The sequence below is a fragment of the Polypterus senegalus genome, chromosome 5, assembly GCF_016835505.1.
Source record: "Polypterus senegalus isolate Bchr_013 chromosome 5, ASM1683550v1, whole genome shotgun sequence".
NCBI lineage: Eukaryota > Metazoa > Chordata > Cladistia > Polypteriformes > Polypteridae > Polypterus > Polypterus senegalus.
Genome location: NC_053158.1, coordinates 202482485 through 202500861, shown reverse-complemented (window position 1 = coordinate 202500861; position 18377 = coordinate 202482485). Strand labels below are relative to the sequence as shown.

Below are 18377 nucleotides of genomic sequence, written 5' to 3'. Positions count from 1 at the left end.
TATTGCTACAAATGTTTGTGATGAGCCATGTATTGGAGTGACTAATGCAATGCATTTTATTACTACAAATGTCTGTGGGAATAACAGAGACATAACAGCCGGATGAGCACATACATACGGTACACAGACACTTGTTCATTTATTAAGGTGGACTAGCTGTGCTACCCTGTGCTACGGGTTGAAATCTAAATAATCAACGTAGACCTCAGCGTTAACGTTGGCTGTGCACCATCTATTGGAATGCATTTTATTTGTGTTGTGCCATCGGTTGGAATGATAAACACAATGCATATGTCTCTGTTATATGCCATTTTGTATGGGATTCATAAAAGCTAATGCACCATCTGTTGGAATTAAAATGTAATTCATTTTATTACTACAAATGTTTCTAATGTGCCATCTACTGGAATGACAAATGCAATGCATTTTATTACTGCAAATGTTTGTGATGTGCCATTTGTGGGAATAACAGAGACATAGCAGCTGGACGAGTGCACACATGTCCATTTATTAAGGAGGACTAGATGTGCTACCTGGTTACAACAACAACAACATTTATTTCTATAGCACATTTTCATACAAACAGTAGCTCAAAGTGCTTTACATAATAAAGAATAGAAAAATAAAAGACACAATAAGAAAACAAAATAAATCAACATTAATTAACATCGAATAAGAGTAAGGTTCAATGGCCAGGGGGGACAGAAAAAACTAAAAAACTCCAGACGGCTGGAGAAAAAAATAAAATCTGTAGGGATTCCAGACCAAGAGACCACCCAGTCCCCTCTGGGCATTCTACCTAACATAAATCAAACAGTCCTCTTTGGATTTAGGATTCTCACGGAAGGACTTGATGATGATGGTTACGTGGACTTCTGCCTTTTACTCCGTCCATCATTGCACAGGCCACCACCACAAAGAAACCGGAAAAAGAAACAGAAAAGAGAGTAGGGGTCAGTACAGATTTTAGAGCCACCATGAATAGTTATTATGAGGAAATTGAACATACAGAGTATCAGTATTACTAAGTGAAGTTATAAAAAGGCCATGTTACAGTAATGTGTTTTCAGCAGTGTTTTAAAGTGCTCTACTGTATCAGCCTGGCGAATTCCTATTGGCAGGCTATTCCAGATTTTAGGTGCATAACAGCAGAAGGCCGCCTGCCCGCCTCACCACTTCTTTTAAGTTTTGTTCTTGGAATTCTAAGGAGACACTCATTTGAGGATCTGAGGTTACGATTTGGAATATAAGGTGTCAGACATTCCGATATATAAGATGGGGCGAGATTATTTAAGGCTTTATAAACCATAAGCAGAATTTTAAAGTCAATCCTGAATGACACAGGTAACCAGTGTAGTGACATCAAAACTGGAGAGATGTGCTCAGATTTTCTTTTCCTAGTTAGGATTCTAGCAGCTCCATTCTGCACTCGTTGCAAACGATTTATGTCTTTTTTGGTGGTCCTGAGAGGAGTGCGTTGCAGTAATCTAGTCGACTGAAAACAAACGCGTGAACTAATTTCTCAGCATCTTTCAGTGATATAAGAGGTCTAACTTTACTTATGCTTCTTAAGTGAAAAAATGCTGTCCTAGTGATCTGATTAATATGCGATTATTCAGATTACAGTCACCAGTTACCCCTAAGCTTTTTACCTCCGTCTTGACTTTTAATCCTAATGTATCCAGTTTATTTCTGATAACCTCATTGTATCCATTATTGCCAATCACTAAGATTTCAGTTTTCTCTTTATTTAACTTGAGAAAGTTACTATTCATCCATTCTGAGATACCAGTCAGACATTCTGTTAGTGAATCAAGAGAGTCGGGGTCATCAGGTGCTATTGATAAGTACAGCTGTGTGTCATCAGCATAGCTGTGGTAGCTCACGTTGTGCCCTGAGATAATCTGACCTGACGGAAGCATGTAGATTGAGAAGAGCAGCGGACCCAGGATAGAGCCTTGTGGAACACCATATCGGATATCATGTGTCTTCAAGTTGCGATTACCACAACTAACAAAGAATTTTCTACCTGCCAGGTAGGATTCAAACCAATTTAAGACATTGCCAGAGAGGCCCACCCATTGACTAAGGCGATTTCTAAGAATATTATGATCAATGGTGTCAAATGCAGCACTCAGATCTAAGAGGACGAGAACAGATAAACGGCCTCATTCACCCGCAAATCATTTACAACTTTAACGAGTGCCGTTTCTGTGCTGTGATTTGTTCTAAAACCGGACTGAAGTGGTTAAGACAGGTTGTCATCTAAGTGGTCAACGTAGACCTCAGTGTTAACATTGGCCAAGTACCATCTATTGGAATGCATTTTATTTGTGATGTGCCATCGGTTGGAATGATAAACACAATGCATATGTCTCTGTTATATGCCATTTTGTATGGGATTCATAAAAGCTAATGCACCATCTGTTGTAATTACAATGCAATGCAATGTATTTTATTACTACAAATGTTTGTGATATGCCATCTACTGGAATGACAAATGCAATGCATATGTCTCTGTTATATGCCATTTTGTGTGGGATTGATAAAAGATGAGATAATGTTTGTGATGCGCCATCTGTTGGAGTGACTAATGCAATACATTTTATTACTACAAATGTTTACCGTCTGTTGGAATGACAGAGGCCTAGCAAACGGATTGGCATACAGATGCATGGACACACTGACACTTTTCCTTTTATTAAGGTGGATTACATCATAATAACTAGGTGGCAGAGCTGTCCAGGGGAAGGCCACCGATTTACAAATATATATTAATGCATACACGGTTGTATGAATGCATTTAGTATGTCATGAGAAAGAATGCTTATATGCTAACTCTAAACACTCATAATAATACCGTGGAGATGAACAATATACAAAGTGGTAATCCATGCTGCTCCCTGGTGATTAGATAGGAGACTACTGGTCCCAGCTTTCTTATTTGGTGGCCACATGCTGACAGATCTCAGTAGAAGGTCTTGGCTTGTTTGGCCTGCCATCTATGGTCTCCATGTCTTTCTTTGGGCTCCTCGGGTAACACTGCAAGATCACAGCAGTAGAGCTGTCATGTGCATGAAGAGCATAAACGTGTTTGCATACAAGACTGTAAAATCTTGATACCCCACAATCCCGACTTTCACAGAGGGGCTGTTAGATTTTTTTTTTTCAGAGCAAATCTGGTCACCCTAATATTACCCCCCCAGCAATTTAAGGACCTAATTTATTAACTTTGTTTTTTTTTCCTGCAGATATCTTTGTACTTATCGCCTCAGTGCCAGTTGTGGCAGTAGGAAACCAAGGGAATGTATTGGCCACCTCTTTAAGAAGTCTGCGTTTTCTACAGATTTTACGGATGCTTCGAATGGACAGGAGGGGAGGAACGTGGAAGCTTTTAGGTTCAGCCATATATGCACACAGCAAGGTAACTAAACTAATTATTCTCTCACTTGCATGTCACTAATCCTTAAAACAGACCGAGAAATGCTCTGTACAATGTGAATGACACATTTAGTTTATTCTTTCGTATTTAACTCCTGAGAGGTGTGGACACTAGAGGGCACTGTTGCTCCTCAAACCCAACGCCACAGACACTAGGCACAAATTAAAAGCACAATGATTTGTTTTATTTCGAGGAAAACCCTTCATAGTGCTTTCCACCATCACAGCCACAAGTAACAAGGCACACAAGTGATTCTCTCCGTCTCTTTTTCTCCTCCACTACTCCCAGCAAGTTTTGTCCTCCACCTTCCGACTCTGGCTCTCTGACTGGATTTGAGGTGGTTCCATTGATATTGGCCAGCCCGGAAGTACTTTCTAGTCTTCCGTCCACATGGCCTGCCAGCACTTCCGGGTCAGGCAAAAACCTCATCTCATACAAGTCCTCCACAGCACCCCCTGGTGGTACCCATGGAACCCAGCATGGGTTGAGATAAAGAACTCCAAGTCCCATATTGCCCTGTGGGAATCTGGGGCACCACTGTAATTCCAGGGAGCTGCCATCTAGCATTTCAAGTAAGGCACTGTCCTAAAGATGCTGCCTTCCCACATCCCAGCCGGGTTGGGCTGTGGAGCGTCCCTTACAGAGGTCACTTCAGTTTGTCCATTTTGGTTGCAGTATATTTCTTTTTTACACATCCTGATGGCAGTGTGCATTCCAGGCATGATCTCCAGCTGGCTACTGGTATGCATGTTTCTGACCAAACTCTCAGATGCAGAATCCATGAGGGTGGCATGAAGGCCTGATGCCCTCTGTTTGGACCTGTGCTCACTGCCAATCACTATGCAGCTCAGTAGGCAGTCATCAAAGAATACCACAATTGCCAGTTCCGCCATTAGAGCCCCATTCTCTTCATAGATGACAGCATAGATTGCCAGGAAGCCTTTGTGTATTTTAGGTAATTAAAGTGTAAATTATTTGTTAATCTGTTTGCTTCGCTGCCTGCTTATCTGTTTATAAATGTACTTGCTGTGCTACCCATCTAAGACGGGTTGAAACCAAAATAATCAACGTAGACATCAGTGTTAATGTTTGCTTTGCACCATCTATTGGAATGTATTAGAAATGTATATAGCAATAAAATGAATTGCATTTGTCTTTACAACATTTGACGAAATAAAATACATTATTGCAAATGTTTGTGATGCACCATCTGTTGGAGCGACAAATGCAATTCTTTTTGTTGCTACAAATATTTGTGATGAGCCATGTATTGGAGTGAAAAATGCAATGCATTTCATTACTACAAATGTCTGTGGGAATAACAGAGACATAACAGCCGGATGAGCACATACATACGGTACACAGACACTTGTTCATTTATTAAGGTGGACTAGCTGTGCTACCCTGTGCTACGGGTTGAAATCTAAATAATCAACGTAGACCTTAGTGTTAACATTGGCCAAGTACCATCTATTGGAATGCATTTTATTTGTGATGTGCCATCAGTTGGAATGACAAATGCAATGTATATGTCTCTGTCATATGCCATTTTGTATGGGATTCATAAAAGCTGATGCACCATCTGTTGTAATTAAAATGTAATTCATTTTATTACTACAACTGTTTGTGATATGGCATCTACTGGAATGACAAATGCAATGCATATGTCTCTGTTATATGCCATTTTGTGTGGGATTGATAAAAGATGAGTTAATGTTTGTGATGCGCCATCTGTTGGAGTGACTAATGCAATGCATTTTATTACTACAAATGTCTGTGGGAATAACAGAGACATAACAGCCGGATGAGCACATACATACGGTACACAGACACTTGTTCATTTATTAAGGTGGACTAGCTGTGCTACCCTGTGGCTGTGCACCATCTATTGGAATGCATTTTATTTGTGATGTGCCATCGGTTGGAATGATAAACACAATGCATATGTCTCTGTTATATGCCATCTTGTATGGGATTCATAAAAGCTGATGCACCATCTGTTGGAATTAAAATTTAATTCATTTTATTACTACAAATGTTTCTGATGTGCCGTCTACTGGAATGACAAATGCAATGCATTTTATTACTGCAAATGTTTGTGATATGCCATTTGTGGGAATAACAGAGACATAGCAGCTGGACGAGTGCACACATGTCCATTTATTAAGGTGGACTAGATGTGCTACCTGGTTAGGACAGGTTGTCATCTAAGTGGTCAACGTAGGCCTCAGTGTTAACATTGGCCAAGTACCATCTATTGGAATGCATTTTATTTGTGATGTGCCATCAGTTGGAATGACAAATGCAATGTATATGTCTCTGTCATAAGCCATTTTGTATGGGATTCATAAAAGCTGATGCACCATCTGTTGTAATTACAATGCAATGCAATGTATTTTATTACTACAAATGTTTGTGATAAGGCATCTACTGGAATGACAAATGCAATGCATATGTCTCTGTTATATGTCATTTTGTGTGGGATTGATAAAAGATGAGTTAATGTTTGTGATGCGCCATCTGTTGGAGTGACTAATGCAATGCATTTTATTACTAATGTCTGTAGCTGTGCTACCCTGTGCTACGGGTTGAAATCTAAGTAATCAACGTAGACCTCAGCGTTAACATTGGCTGTGCACCATCTATTGGAATGCATTTTATTTGTGATGTGCCATCGGTTGGAATGATAAACACAATGCATATGTCTCTGTTATATGCCATTTTGTATGGGATTCATAAAAGATGAGTTAATGTTTGTGATGCGCCATCTGTTGGAGTGACTAATGCAATGCATTTTATTACTACAAATGTCTGTGGGAATAACAGAGACATAACAGCCGGATGAGCACATACATACGGTACACAGACACTTGTTCATTTATTAAGGTGGACTAGCTGTGTCACCCTGTGGCTGTGAACCATCTATTGGAATGCATTTTATTTGTGATGTGCCATCGGTTTGGAATGATAAACACAATGCATATGTCTCTGTTATATGCCATTTTGTATGGGATTCATAAAAGCAGATGCGCCATCTGTTGTATTTAAAATATAATTCATTTTATTACTACAAATGTTTCTGATGTGCCGTCTACTGGAATGACAAATGCAATGCATTTTATTACTGCAAATGTTTGTGATGTGCCTGATCTCCAGGCATGATCTCCAGCTGGCTACTGGTATGCATGTTTCTGACCAAACTCTCAGATGCAGAATCCATGAGGGTGGCATGAAGGCCTGATGCCCTCTATTTGGACCTGTCCTCACTGCCAATCACTGTGCAGCTCAGTAGGCAGTCATCAAAGAATACCACAGTTGCCAGTTCCGCTATTGGAGCCCCATTCTCTTCATAGATGACAGCAGGTTCACACTGAGCACACGTGACAGACGTGAAAGAGTCACGAGAAACACATCCTTGGAGGGTTGCACATACCTCTCTATGTGCTAGGCAATGGTACCCTGACTGCTGTTAGGCACCAGGATGAAATCCTCAGAGCCATTGTCACACCTTATACTGGTGCAGTAGGCCCTGGGTTTCTTCAAGGGCAGGACAATGCCCAGCCTCATATGGACAGAGTTTGTAGGCAGTTCCAGGATGACAAAAAACACTGATGCCATTGATTGGTCTGCACGTTCCTCAGACCAGAATCCAATTGAGAACCTCTTTGACGTCACGTATTGGTGCATCCAACATCACAGAGGAGCACCACAGACTGTCCAGGAGGTCACTGATGCCCTGATGGAGGTCTGAGAGCAGGCAGATCAATCAGGACACCTTCCGCCGTCTCATCAGGAGCATACCCAGACATTGTCAGGGGTCCATACTGGCATACGTGGAGGCCATACACACTATTTCTGATTCAGTCCGTTCACAGTCCGCCTCATTTTCACGACGCTGTCGTTTCCTCTCACGATCTTTTTATCAACCTTTCTCTAATCTCGCAGGTTGCTTTGTGGCAATCCAAAGAGTAAGGCAATATACACGGAACAATGGTTATAAAAGGGGGACACATGGGTATCCAGGCTCTTTAAAGCATAAATAGGGATCACTTCACCCACATGTGAGCAAGCCACGGTACAACTGTGAGACGTGCAGCACTCGCCGGCTACAACGTAACAATAATAATTTCCAGAACGTGCTGTTACATTGTCATTCATTTTACCCACTGTCTTTCTTTCATTCATATGTTACGTAGACACGTACCTTTTATCTTCGGCAATCTCATTCTCTAACCAGGCCTCAGGAGCTGACCAGCGTAACACTGTCCACCACCCCTTTCGTTATTCCGACACATTGTTGATATCCGTGAGTAACAACAACGTACTAAACTGGAAGGTGGTCTACACATGCGTGGAATTCACAGACAAACAAAGATCAAGATCTAAATGAAGATCTCTTTAGTTAATTTAAAGCACAACAATTTGTTTAGTTTGAATGTCTGTGTTTTGAGGTGTGACTGGCGTACTACAGTCTTCAGTAGTATAAGCCTGGAGGAGATTCTTGATGCAATGCCTATGTTTTAGCTGTCTCTCTCTACTGCCATCTAGTGCTTCTTCTTCTAATTCATTTGCGGACAAACAAAGATCAAGATCCAAATGAAGATTTTATATATAGAGATTGTGTTTTTTAGCTCTATAACAAAGGTCTTTATAATTTAAGACACACATTACGAGTGGTTTGACGAGTCAGAGGTTCCTGTTTCGCCTGACGTGACGCTAAACAGGGAGCTCGCCGATACACATTACAACACTCTCGACGAGAACAGGCCATCCAGTCCAACAAAGCTTGCCAGTCCTGTCCACCTTCTTCTTGCAAAAAAACATCAAGTCGAGTTTTGAAAGTCCCTAACGGCTTACTGTCGACCACACTACTTAGTCTCTTATTCCATGTGTCTGTCGTTCTTTGTGTAAAGAAAATCTTCCTAATGTTTGAAATTTCCCCTTAACAAGTTTCCAACTGTGTCCCTGTGTTCTTGAACTCATTTTCATGTCACCATCTCGATCCACTGGACTGATTCACTTCATAATTTTAAACATTTCAGTCAGATCTCCTCTTAATCTTCTTTAACTTAAAGTGTAAAGTCTCACTCTTTCTTCATAACTCACCCCCTGTAGCCCTGAATCAGCCTCGTTGCTCTTCTCTGGACCTTCTCTAGTGCTGTTATGTCCTTTTTGTAGCCTGGAGACCAAAACTGCACACAGGACTCCAGATGAGCCCTCACCGGTGCATTATAAAGGTTGAGCAGAACCTCCTGTGACTTGAATTCAACACATCAAGGCGCTATATAACAAGACATTCTGTTAGCCTTCTTAATGGCTTCTGAACACTGTCTGCCCGTTGACATTGTCGAGTCCACTATGACTCCTATGTCCTTCTCACGGGATGAACTTTTGATTTTCAGACCTCCTATTGTGTATTCAAATCTCACATCCTTACTTCCTATGTGTAACACTTTATTTTCACTGACATGAATTGTCATTTGCCACCAATCTGCCCAAGCCTGTCTGCTGTCCAACTCCTGGAGTCAGCCTAGTCGCTCTTCTCTGGACTTTCTCTAGTGCTGTTATGTCCTTTCTGTAGCCTGGAGATCAGAACTGCCCACAGTACTCCAGATGAGGCCTCACCAGTGTGTTATAAAGACTTGAGCAGAACCTCGTGTGACTTGTACTCCACACGTCAAGGCGCTATATAACCTGACATTCTGTTAGCCATCACGTGTCTTTCATGAAGTAAATAAACCAACATTTAAAATGCTCCGGCTTTCAAAACGGTTAATCTACAGTTTAGTCTTGAGTGCAGCTGCCATGGTGGACATTTTCTTGTTTGTGTCATTTGCTTCTGCAAAGAATCTGCCGGGTTCTAGTTGTAAAAATGGTCCTCTCTTTATTTTCAGGAGCTGATCACAGCCTGGTACATTGGATTTCTGTCGCTCATTCTTGCCTCGTTCCTCGTTTACCTTGTTGAGAAAGACGACGTCGTCATGGATATCACGAGTTCACCTACTGGAAGTCCCAACCACAGCCAGGACTTTGACACTTATGCAGATGCTCTCTGGTGGGGCTTGGTAAGAATCATTAAATGCTTTTACTTCTTCAATTGTATAGTTTTTACCTTTCCTATGCCTGTTTTATCCATTCATTTTAATGTTCCTGATATATAAATCATGGGATATAACATACATAGATTAAGTTTTCCAACAAGGCTCACATTTGAATACATTTACAGATTTTAGGCATCCACAATTTGACTTCTTTTAGTATGAAGTTTGTTTCTGCTGAGTTGACTACGCATACCACAACTATTTACACTTTAGTGACCACTTTATTAACTTTCACCTGTGTGACCAGTAAGAGGCGTCTCACAGCCACCGGGCCCTTAACGTAACTCCTCCAAACACAGTCCTGGGTCCAAAATCAGGTATTTTTATTATACAGAATGCCCCTGTGCTCATTTCTCTTTTCACAGTGCTTTCTCTTTATTAGATCTCTCTTTCTTGTCTACTCCTTCACTCCTTCCGGGTGAGTTTTGTCCAACTGTACTCACCTAGGGAAAGTGGAGTGGCTCCTTTACACACCAGACCCGGGAACATGTCTGGTTCAGCCTTATTACCATTACAGAGCACTTCTAGGTCAGATGGAGCCTCTCCTTGATACAGTAGCCATTAGTGACACTGGATATCAACAGGGCTGCCCACCAGGACTGCTACAGCTCTCATGTAGTCCTGTGCAGGTCCAAAAGGGAGCCATTAATAAATTAATGCTCAGGCACATCCAAATGCCTTCCATTTTTGTTCACGAGAACAATTTCAGGAAGTGGTTAATTTAGGAATATTTTTCAGATGTGAACATAGAACAGGATGACTTCATGTGCAACACATGAACATTTTTGATATCTGCTTCTAAGAAACTTTGTAATCACCATGATAGATAGATAGATAGATAGATAGATAGATAGATAGATAGATAGATAGATAGATAGATAGATAGATAGATAGATAGATAGATAGATAGATATGAAAGGCAATATATAATAGATAGATGTGAAATGCACTATATGATAGACAGATAGATAGAATGAAGGGTGGCACGGTGGTGCAGTGGTTAGCGCTGCTGTCTCACAGTTAGGAGACCCGGGTTCACTTCCCGGGTCCTCCCTGCGTGGAGTTTGCATGTTCTCCCCATGTCTGCGTGGGTTTCCTCCCACAGTCCAAAGACATGCAGGTTAGGTGCATTGGCTATTCTAAATTGTCCCTAGTGTGTGCTTGGTGTTTGTGTGTGTACTCTGCGGTGGGCTGGCGCCCTGCCCAGGGTCTGTTTCCTGCCTTGTGCCCTGTGTTGGCTGTGATTGGCTCCAGCAGACCCCCGTGACCCTGTGGTTAGGATATAGCAGGTTGGATAATGGATGGATGGATAGATAGAATGAAAGGCACTATTTAATTGGAAGACGGCCATTGTGGGATACTTGGGGGCCACTAGAGGGTGCTGTTGAACTGGGGAGGAGGCTCCCTTGATACATGGAGGATTGCATGTCGTTGAACTTCATGCTGACTACAATGTTGACACAATGGAAATACTACTGAGCCCAAATTAAAATCAGGGAAGTTGGAGTCAAGGGAGAAAAAGGACAAGTCTCACCCTGGAAGGAAAAAAGGAAGGAAAGAAAAAAAAAAAACTTTATTTGTCCCAGGGGGAAATTTGGCCTTTTATAAAAGCTCCTTAAATAAATACATTTGAATTCATTTTGAGTCCTGGACTGCTGGAAGTCGTGTTTGGGATTTGTGGATGTGAGATGCTCCCTACAGGCCACAGCAGATAGATGGATAGATATCAAATGTGCTATATGATAGATAGATATGAAAGGCACTATACAGTATGATAGATAGATAGATAGATAGATAGATAGATAGATAGATAGATAGATAGAGTGAAAGGCACTATATGATAGATAGATAGATAGATAGATAGATAGATAGATAGATAGATAGATAGATAGATAGATAGATAGATAGATAGATAGATAGATAGATAGATAGATGCTTATTCCAAAGTCCAGTAGCATTAGAGGGTTGAAATTATTAAATCATTACAATATTAGTGCAGAGTAATTAATTTCTGTTCCTCAGTTAAAAGACTTTCATCAGGATGATGTAACTTATCCCCCTGGGCAGTATGGTTGATGAATGTAGTAAGTATTTCCAAGACTGGATAACACATTTTAGTTTGTAATGTGCTTACTTTTTCACCATTGCTCCTTTATAGTCCACCTTCTGCATTTTGCACCCTGTCTGGTCTTCGCTGGTTCTCTGCAATTCTAGAAATGTAACTGTACCTGATCACTCTGTGACTCGCTCTGACAGGTATTGCGTCATCCAACTTTTTTAAAAGCAATTGAACATCCATACTTATGGAGACAGGCCAGTTCTGAGTCCTTTCCAAATTACTTTTTTCTTTGCTCCATATTCTTTGTCTTCTGAGATAAGGTACAACACGCAGAGTGCTACCAGTTGAGTACAGAAACATTTAATCAATCCCACTTTACATTCTCAGACTAACATACTGCCAATTTAATGGTTCATTTAAGACTGATAATAACAAGCCTGAGGCAAAATCTTAAGCTTACTATTAATAATAATTAAATACAGACATATGAATAAGTTTGGGAACCCTTCTCAGGCTGCATAATAATTTACTCTACTTTCAACAAAAAAGATAACAGTGGTATGTCTTTCATTTCCTAGGAATATCTGAGTACGGTGGTGTTTTCCGAACAAAGATTTTTAGTGAAGCAGTTAAGAGAAATTAATTAGCAGCAAAAAACGGGTCACTAATTAAGAAAAGGGTTGGAATGAAAACCTGCAACCATTGCAGCCCCCCAGGACCAGAGTTGGGGACCCCTGCCCTAAAGTATTCATAATAAATCACTAGAAACTGTGGAAGACCCCTCCGGGTTTATAGGGTGGAGGGCAGTTCCTGGTGGTGACTGGCAGGTGGCCCCGCCTCTTAAGGAACCACCCACAAAACACATTGAAACTAACACTGGCAGCTTATAGGCAAGTCAACATTAAAAGAATCATAAATTAATAAAATGAAACCCATCAGCCAGGGGAGGACATGACTCTCACACACGGATAGCTGTCCTTTTATTAAGATGGATTCGAAGAATTTACTGTACGTTAAATTAATCACATAATACTGAATATTAAGAAGATAAATGTTAACATTACCAGCACGAACAGCAAGCACACTACGGCTCGTACATCGCGCTCACTGCTTGCTTTATGCAGTTCTTTTATGGCCCACAATAATTGTGTTTAACGTTTTACTCATGTACTTTACGTCGATGCTGGTGTGAATTTATGGCATCCTTATAATGGAAATAATGGGTCCGTAATAAGGCTGGCTAAAGAGATAAAATCAGCTCCATGTTGTCTTGTTTTTGTTTTCTTGCAGATAACCTTAACCACCATCGGCTATGGAGACAAGACCCCAAAAACATGGGCCGGTCGCCTTCTAGCTGGCACTTTTGTCCTCATTGGCGTCTCATTCTTTGCCCTTCCAGCTGTAAGTATGATGTTGAAGTCATTTCTGATTTTTCCTCCAATGAAGGACGGGCTTAAAGGCTGAGCAGCAGAGTGCAAAACAGAGAAATAATAAAAAAAAAAAAAACCCGTACTAAATTACGAGGCGTACTCGTCAATTAAAGATGTGTCAGCAATGGAATAACTGAGCCAAATAACAATTACACTCCCGTGAGAGCCGAACACAAGAGCAGATGGAAGAAATTTTAATCTGATATCACATAAATGAGTTAAACTCTCCAAATGACAGAGAATGCACATCTCATTTATCTGCATTACGGTGATAATAAATTATGATGTACCCCGGCGCCATTAGGAGCATTACTTTAGACACTAATAAAAAAAATAGACAGGACTGTAGTTTCATTTTCAGTCTTTACTTTATTATAAATTTGATTTGACTAGGAGGAAAAAAAAATAATAATCATACAATTAGGATGATTTCAGCCGTGTGATTTTCAACAGGGGGATGGCGTTGCTGCTGCAGGGGTCTGGGGCTCAGCCTCAGTATGGTCGGCTGTCTGTGCGGTTTTTGTACGTTTGCCCTGAGCCGCCCTGCTTTTGTTTCTGGGTCCTTTGATGACCTCCATATCATAAAGCCCGTGTCTCCAATTCCGGTCTAGGGCCTCATTTGAATATCTATTCAAGCGTGAAAATATGCGCATGCCAATAAGACAGGAAAATGTGTACAGCAAAAAAAATAAAATAAAATTCGATTCATGAAACATGCCATACGCACATTTTTGTGGCAGCTTACCCGTTATAAACCACAATCACCTTGTAAATACGTTTATGGGAACGCGCGTCGAATGCTGCCCTGAAACATCCACATATGGAGCATGCTAATCAGCCTCATACATATGCATTCACCTTGCTACAGAGCGTCTTCAGCTGGTAGAGCAGCGTCTCCCACCTGATGCATTGAGAACCCGCCACCTCCATTCAAGAGTGCCCGAGTGTGAGATCATGCGTGGCATTATATGTCACTTGAAGAAATTCTCAGATGATTCTTCACTTTTATGGGGTGTATTGATAAAGGGGGATGAGATGGTGGAGAGGAGTCAAGGGGAGAACTTTTGAGAACTGTGTGCAACTTAAACCCCTTCTCAAGCGGGGTCATTTTTGCTAAATCGCTTGTAATTCGACCTCTCCAAATTAGAATCATTGCTGTTATTGAACTATCTGGAGTATAAACACATGTTTGGTCTCTTTGTAAAGGTAACATTCTCTAGTTTCACCCTTAGTAGTCAGAATCACTGTAGGTGTGACTGATCAAAAGTTATGCACATTAGAACTCACAAAAAAAAACATTTTTTTTGTTCTCGCCTAAGTTTTTTTATGAAAATAAAGGAAAATAAAGCTGCAGTAGGTAGGTGGGGACAGAAACACACTATGTACCAACAGAATAACTTGTTGACTACTCACATTTCAAATTTGAAAAGAATACCTGTCAAAATGACATTTTGACACCAGTTTTTATGTGGGCATGCCCAGGGGCTTTTTAGAGGGACCATTATCCACATTTTGGACCGTATGGAAAAGTGTAATAACTTTTGAATGCTTCAACCCACAGATATCAATGAGGGCTCTACTGAAAGCTTACACCTAAAGGAATCTATATCTACACACAGTGTCACTCTATTAGTTATAAAAATAAAAAAAACAATAAAAAATACACATTTCTATGTAAAAATAGTCAATACAAGTCTTATGGGCCAAAAATATATTTATATTTTTATTTTTACTTTTTTTATAAAATGCACACAAACTATATACATTTCTTTTACAAACTGTTACAACACAGCTCAGCGTTTTTCCATGTGCCACTGATGGCAGCAATCACTAGCAAGCAGAAAGCACAAGGGCGTGTCACATGTCGCTCTCTGCCATTAGACGTCTCCTGGGCCGATTGAATACTTTCACGCGTACATGCATCTATTATTTAATCGAGTGTATTTACGTTTAAACTTCTACTTTTATTCATATTTAAAATGCGAAAAAACTTGGCGAAATCACAATAAACAACCACACACCAACTCTGCAGACTGGCACAAATGCCACCTTCAGCAGCTCGATCGTTTTGTTTACAAGTTAGTATGGCAAGTTACATATCAAAATGCTCGGCTGCTCATTGGCTGTAAGTTTTGAGTGTCACTCACAGTGTCCAATCAAACTGGTAGATTCTACCAGGGTTTGGAGTTGTGCGTCATCGTTCAGCTGTCTGTGACACTCGTTGGCTATACGAGGTGCCAGTCAACCCCAGACCCGTCGTAATTGGCCAACTTAGGTGTCGATCAGAAGCTAACACTTCCGTGTTACATGCGGTAGCATGGTTATCGCCGACAGAAACAAATTACGTCTGATATGATCAATAGAAATGAAAAAAAATTACGTAGGTGGTCTCAAGTTATGAAACGTTTTCTGGAGTTTTTGTCCCTTTGAGGATATATCGTGTGTTTTGGACCTAATCGTTTTACTGGATTATATTCGCTGGAGCCTTACGGACAGAATGGGATCAATACTGCTCGGAAATATTGATGTTTGACTTGCAGGGGGTCTTCAAAGGTAGGGAAAGTCAACTCTTAAAAGTATGTAGTTCTCTGTAAAAAAGGCTTTAGTGTCAGTGCTGTGGTTGTTGTGTGTCAAAATGGTTTATATCATCGGTAAGACGAGACTTTGAAGTTTCATTTGATGGGTAGGGTGTCGAGATGCATGGCAGATGGGCATGCACACATTACTGTAACGTTTTTAAAATGCTGTTATGTCCCGGGACTGGTACGTGTGCGAGTTAAGGGGTTTTAACATTGACAGAATCAAAGAACTGCTTATTGGCTTGCACCACACCTCAGCGTCCGGTCACTCTGTCTGATCTCCAGAGAACTTGTGCGGAGATGGGAGAAACTTCCAGAACAGCTACCATTGCAACATTCTAACCTGGACTTTATAGCAGAATGGACCAAAGACACATGAGAGCCCACTTGGAGTCTGCAATAAGACACCTAGAAGGACTCTTAAACTGTGAGACACAACATTCTCTGGTCTGATGAAGCCAAGATTAAACTGTTAGTCCTCTGTTCTACGTGTTATGTCAGAACTCCAGACAACCTGTGTGGAGATGGGAGAAACTTCCAGAAGATCGGCTACCACTGTAACATTCTAACCTGGGTTTTATAGCAGAGTGGACCAATGACACGTGAGAGCCCACTTGGAGTCTGTAATAAGACACCTAGAAGGACTCTCGGACTGTGCGACACAACATTATCTGGTCTGATGAAGCCAAGATTGAACTGTTTGGCCTCATTTCTAAGTATCATGTTTGAAGCCCAAACAGCCTATGTGGTGATAGGAGAAACTTCTAGAAGGACAACCATAACTGCAACATTCTAAACTGATCTTTATGGCAGAGAGACCAGATGACACATAGCAACCCATTTGGGAGTTTGCACAAATGACACCTAAAAGGACTCTCAGACTGTGAGACATGAGATTCTCTGGTCTGATGAAACCAAGATTGAACTGCTAGGCCTCAGTTCTGCGTGTCATGTCAGAACTCCAGGGAATTGTGTGGAGATGGGAGAAACTTCCAGAAGGACAACCACCACTGCAACTTTCTAAACTGGACCTTATGGCAGAGAGACCAGATGACACATACTATAACAACCCACTTGGAGTCTGCAACAAGGCATCTAGAAGGACTCCCACTCTGTGAGACATGAGATTCTCTGGCCTAATGAAGCCAAGATTGAACTGCTTGGTCTCGGTTCTATGTGTCATGTTTGAAGTCCGAACAACCTGTGTGGTGATAGGAGAAACTTCCAGAAGGACAACCACCAATACAATATTCTAAACCGATCTTTATGGCAGAGAGACCAGATGACATAACAACTCACTTGGAGTTTACAAAAAAAGGACAATTAAAAGACTCTCAGATTGTGAGACACGAGATTCAGTTGGGCCGCAGTTCTACATGTCATGTCTGAACTCCAGAGAACCTGTATGGAGGTGGGAGACTCTTCCAGAAGGACAACAACCACTGCAACATTCTAACTTGGGCTTTATGGCAGAGCGGGACAATGACACATGAGAGTCCACTTGGAGTCTGCAACAAGGCATCTAGAAGGACTCTCACACTTTAAGACACAACATTCTCTGGTCTGATGAAACCAAGATTGAACTGTTTGGCCTCAGTTCTACATGTCATGTCAGAACTCCGGAGAACCTGTGTGGAGAAGGGAGAAACTTCTAGAAGGACAATGACCATTCAATACTCTACTGACCTTCATGGCGGAGTGGCCAGCAGACAGGAGCCTTTCCTCAGCAAATGGTACATGGAAGCCCGCTTAGAGTTTGAAAAAAGACACCTGATGGTCTCTTAGACTGTGAAAAGCACAATTCTCAGATCTGTTGAAACCAGGATTAGCATCATGTCTGATAGAAACCTGGCACCAGTAACCCTCTACTGAATACCACTCAGTGGTGACGCATGTTGGCGGTAGCATCAAGAACTGGTAGACTAGTAGGGTCAAGGAAAAGCTCAAGAGAGCGAAGTATAGAGATATCCTTAATGAAAACTTCCTCCAGAGCGCTCTGGACCTCAGACTGGGATGGAGGTCCACTTTCTAATAGGTCAAGCAAAAAGATTAAGAGGTGACATGATTGAAGTGTTTAAAATTATGAAGTGAATTAGTCTAGTGCATCGAGACAGTGACTTTAAAATGAGTTCATCAAGAACACGTGGACACAGTTAGACATTTGTTAAGGGTAAATTTCGCACAAGCATTAGGAAGTTTTCTTTACGCAAAGAACGACAGACACTTGGAATAAGTGACCAAGTAGTGTGGTAGACAGTAGGGGCTTACAAAACTCGATTTAATGTTATTTTTTGGAAGAAATAAGTGGATAGGACTGGCAGGCTTTGTTGGGCTGAATGGCCTGTTCTCGTCCAGATTGTTCTAATGTTCTAACGTCAATGACCGTAACTCTTTTAGGGCTAATTTTTTTTTTCTCCTTTACCCCAGGGCTGAATATTTTCTCCCAAAAAATAAGTTTTCTGAAAAGTGCACAAAGCAATGGTCTCACACATAAATCAACATAAAATACTTTTTAATGACAAATGTCACTCTGTTTTATGTTTCATGAGCCCCTACAGTGTGTAAATTCACATACGTATTACATACCTGATTGTCTCATCTATACAGTGATCCCTCGCTATATCACGCTTCGACTTTCGTGGCTTCACTCTATCGCGATTTTTTCTCATACACGCTCTCACTACGCATGAGAACTTTTATCTAAGCCCCACGATGGCTCCTAAACGTGCTGCTTTTTCTAAGCCTTCTGACAATAAAACTAAGTGC

At 41.1% G+C, this 18377-nt stretch overlaps 1 protein-coding gene across 1 annotated transcript in view; it reads left to right on the top strand.

Moving 5' to 3' along the window:
- kcnq3 (potassium voltage-gated channel, KQT-like subfamily, member 3) overlaps nt 1–18377 on the top strand; it is a 269851-nt gene that overhangs the window by 179378 nt on the left and 72096 nt on the right. The window contains exons 4-6 of the mRNA XM_039753985.1: nt 3252–3424; nt 9337–9507; nt 12893–13003. Coding sequence (XP_039609919.1) covers nt 3252–3424; nt 9337–9507; nt 12893–13003 — 455 coding nt within the window. The remainder of the gene's footprint in view (nt 1–3251; nt 3425–9336; nt 9508–12892; nt 13004–18377) is intronic.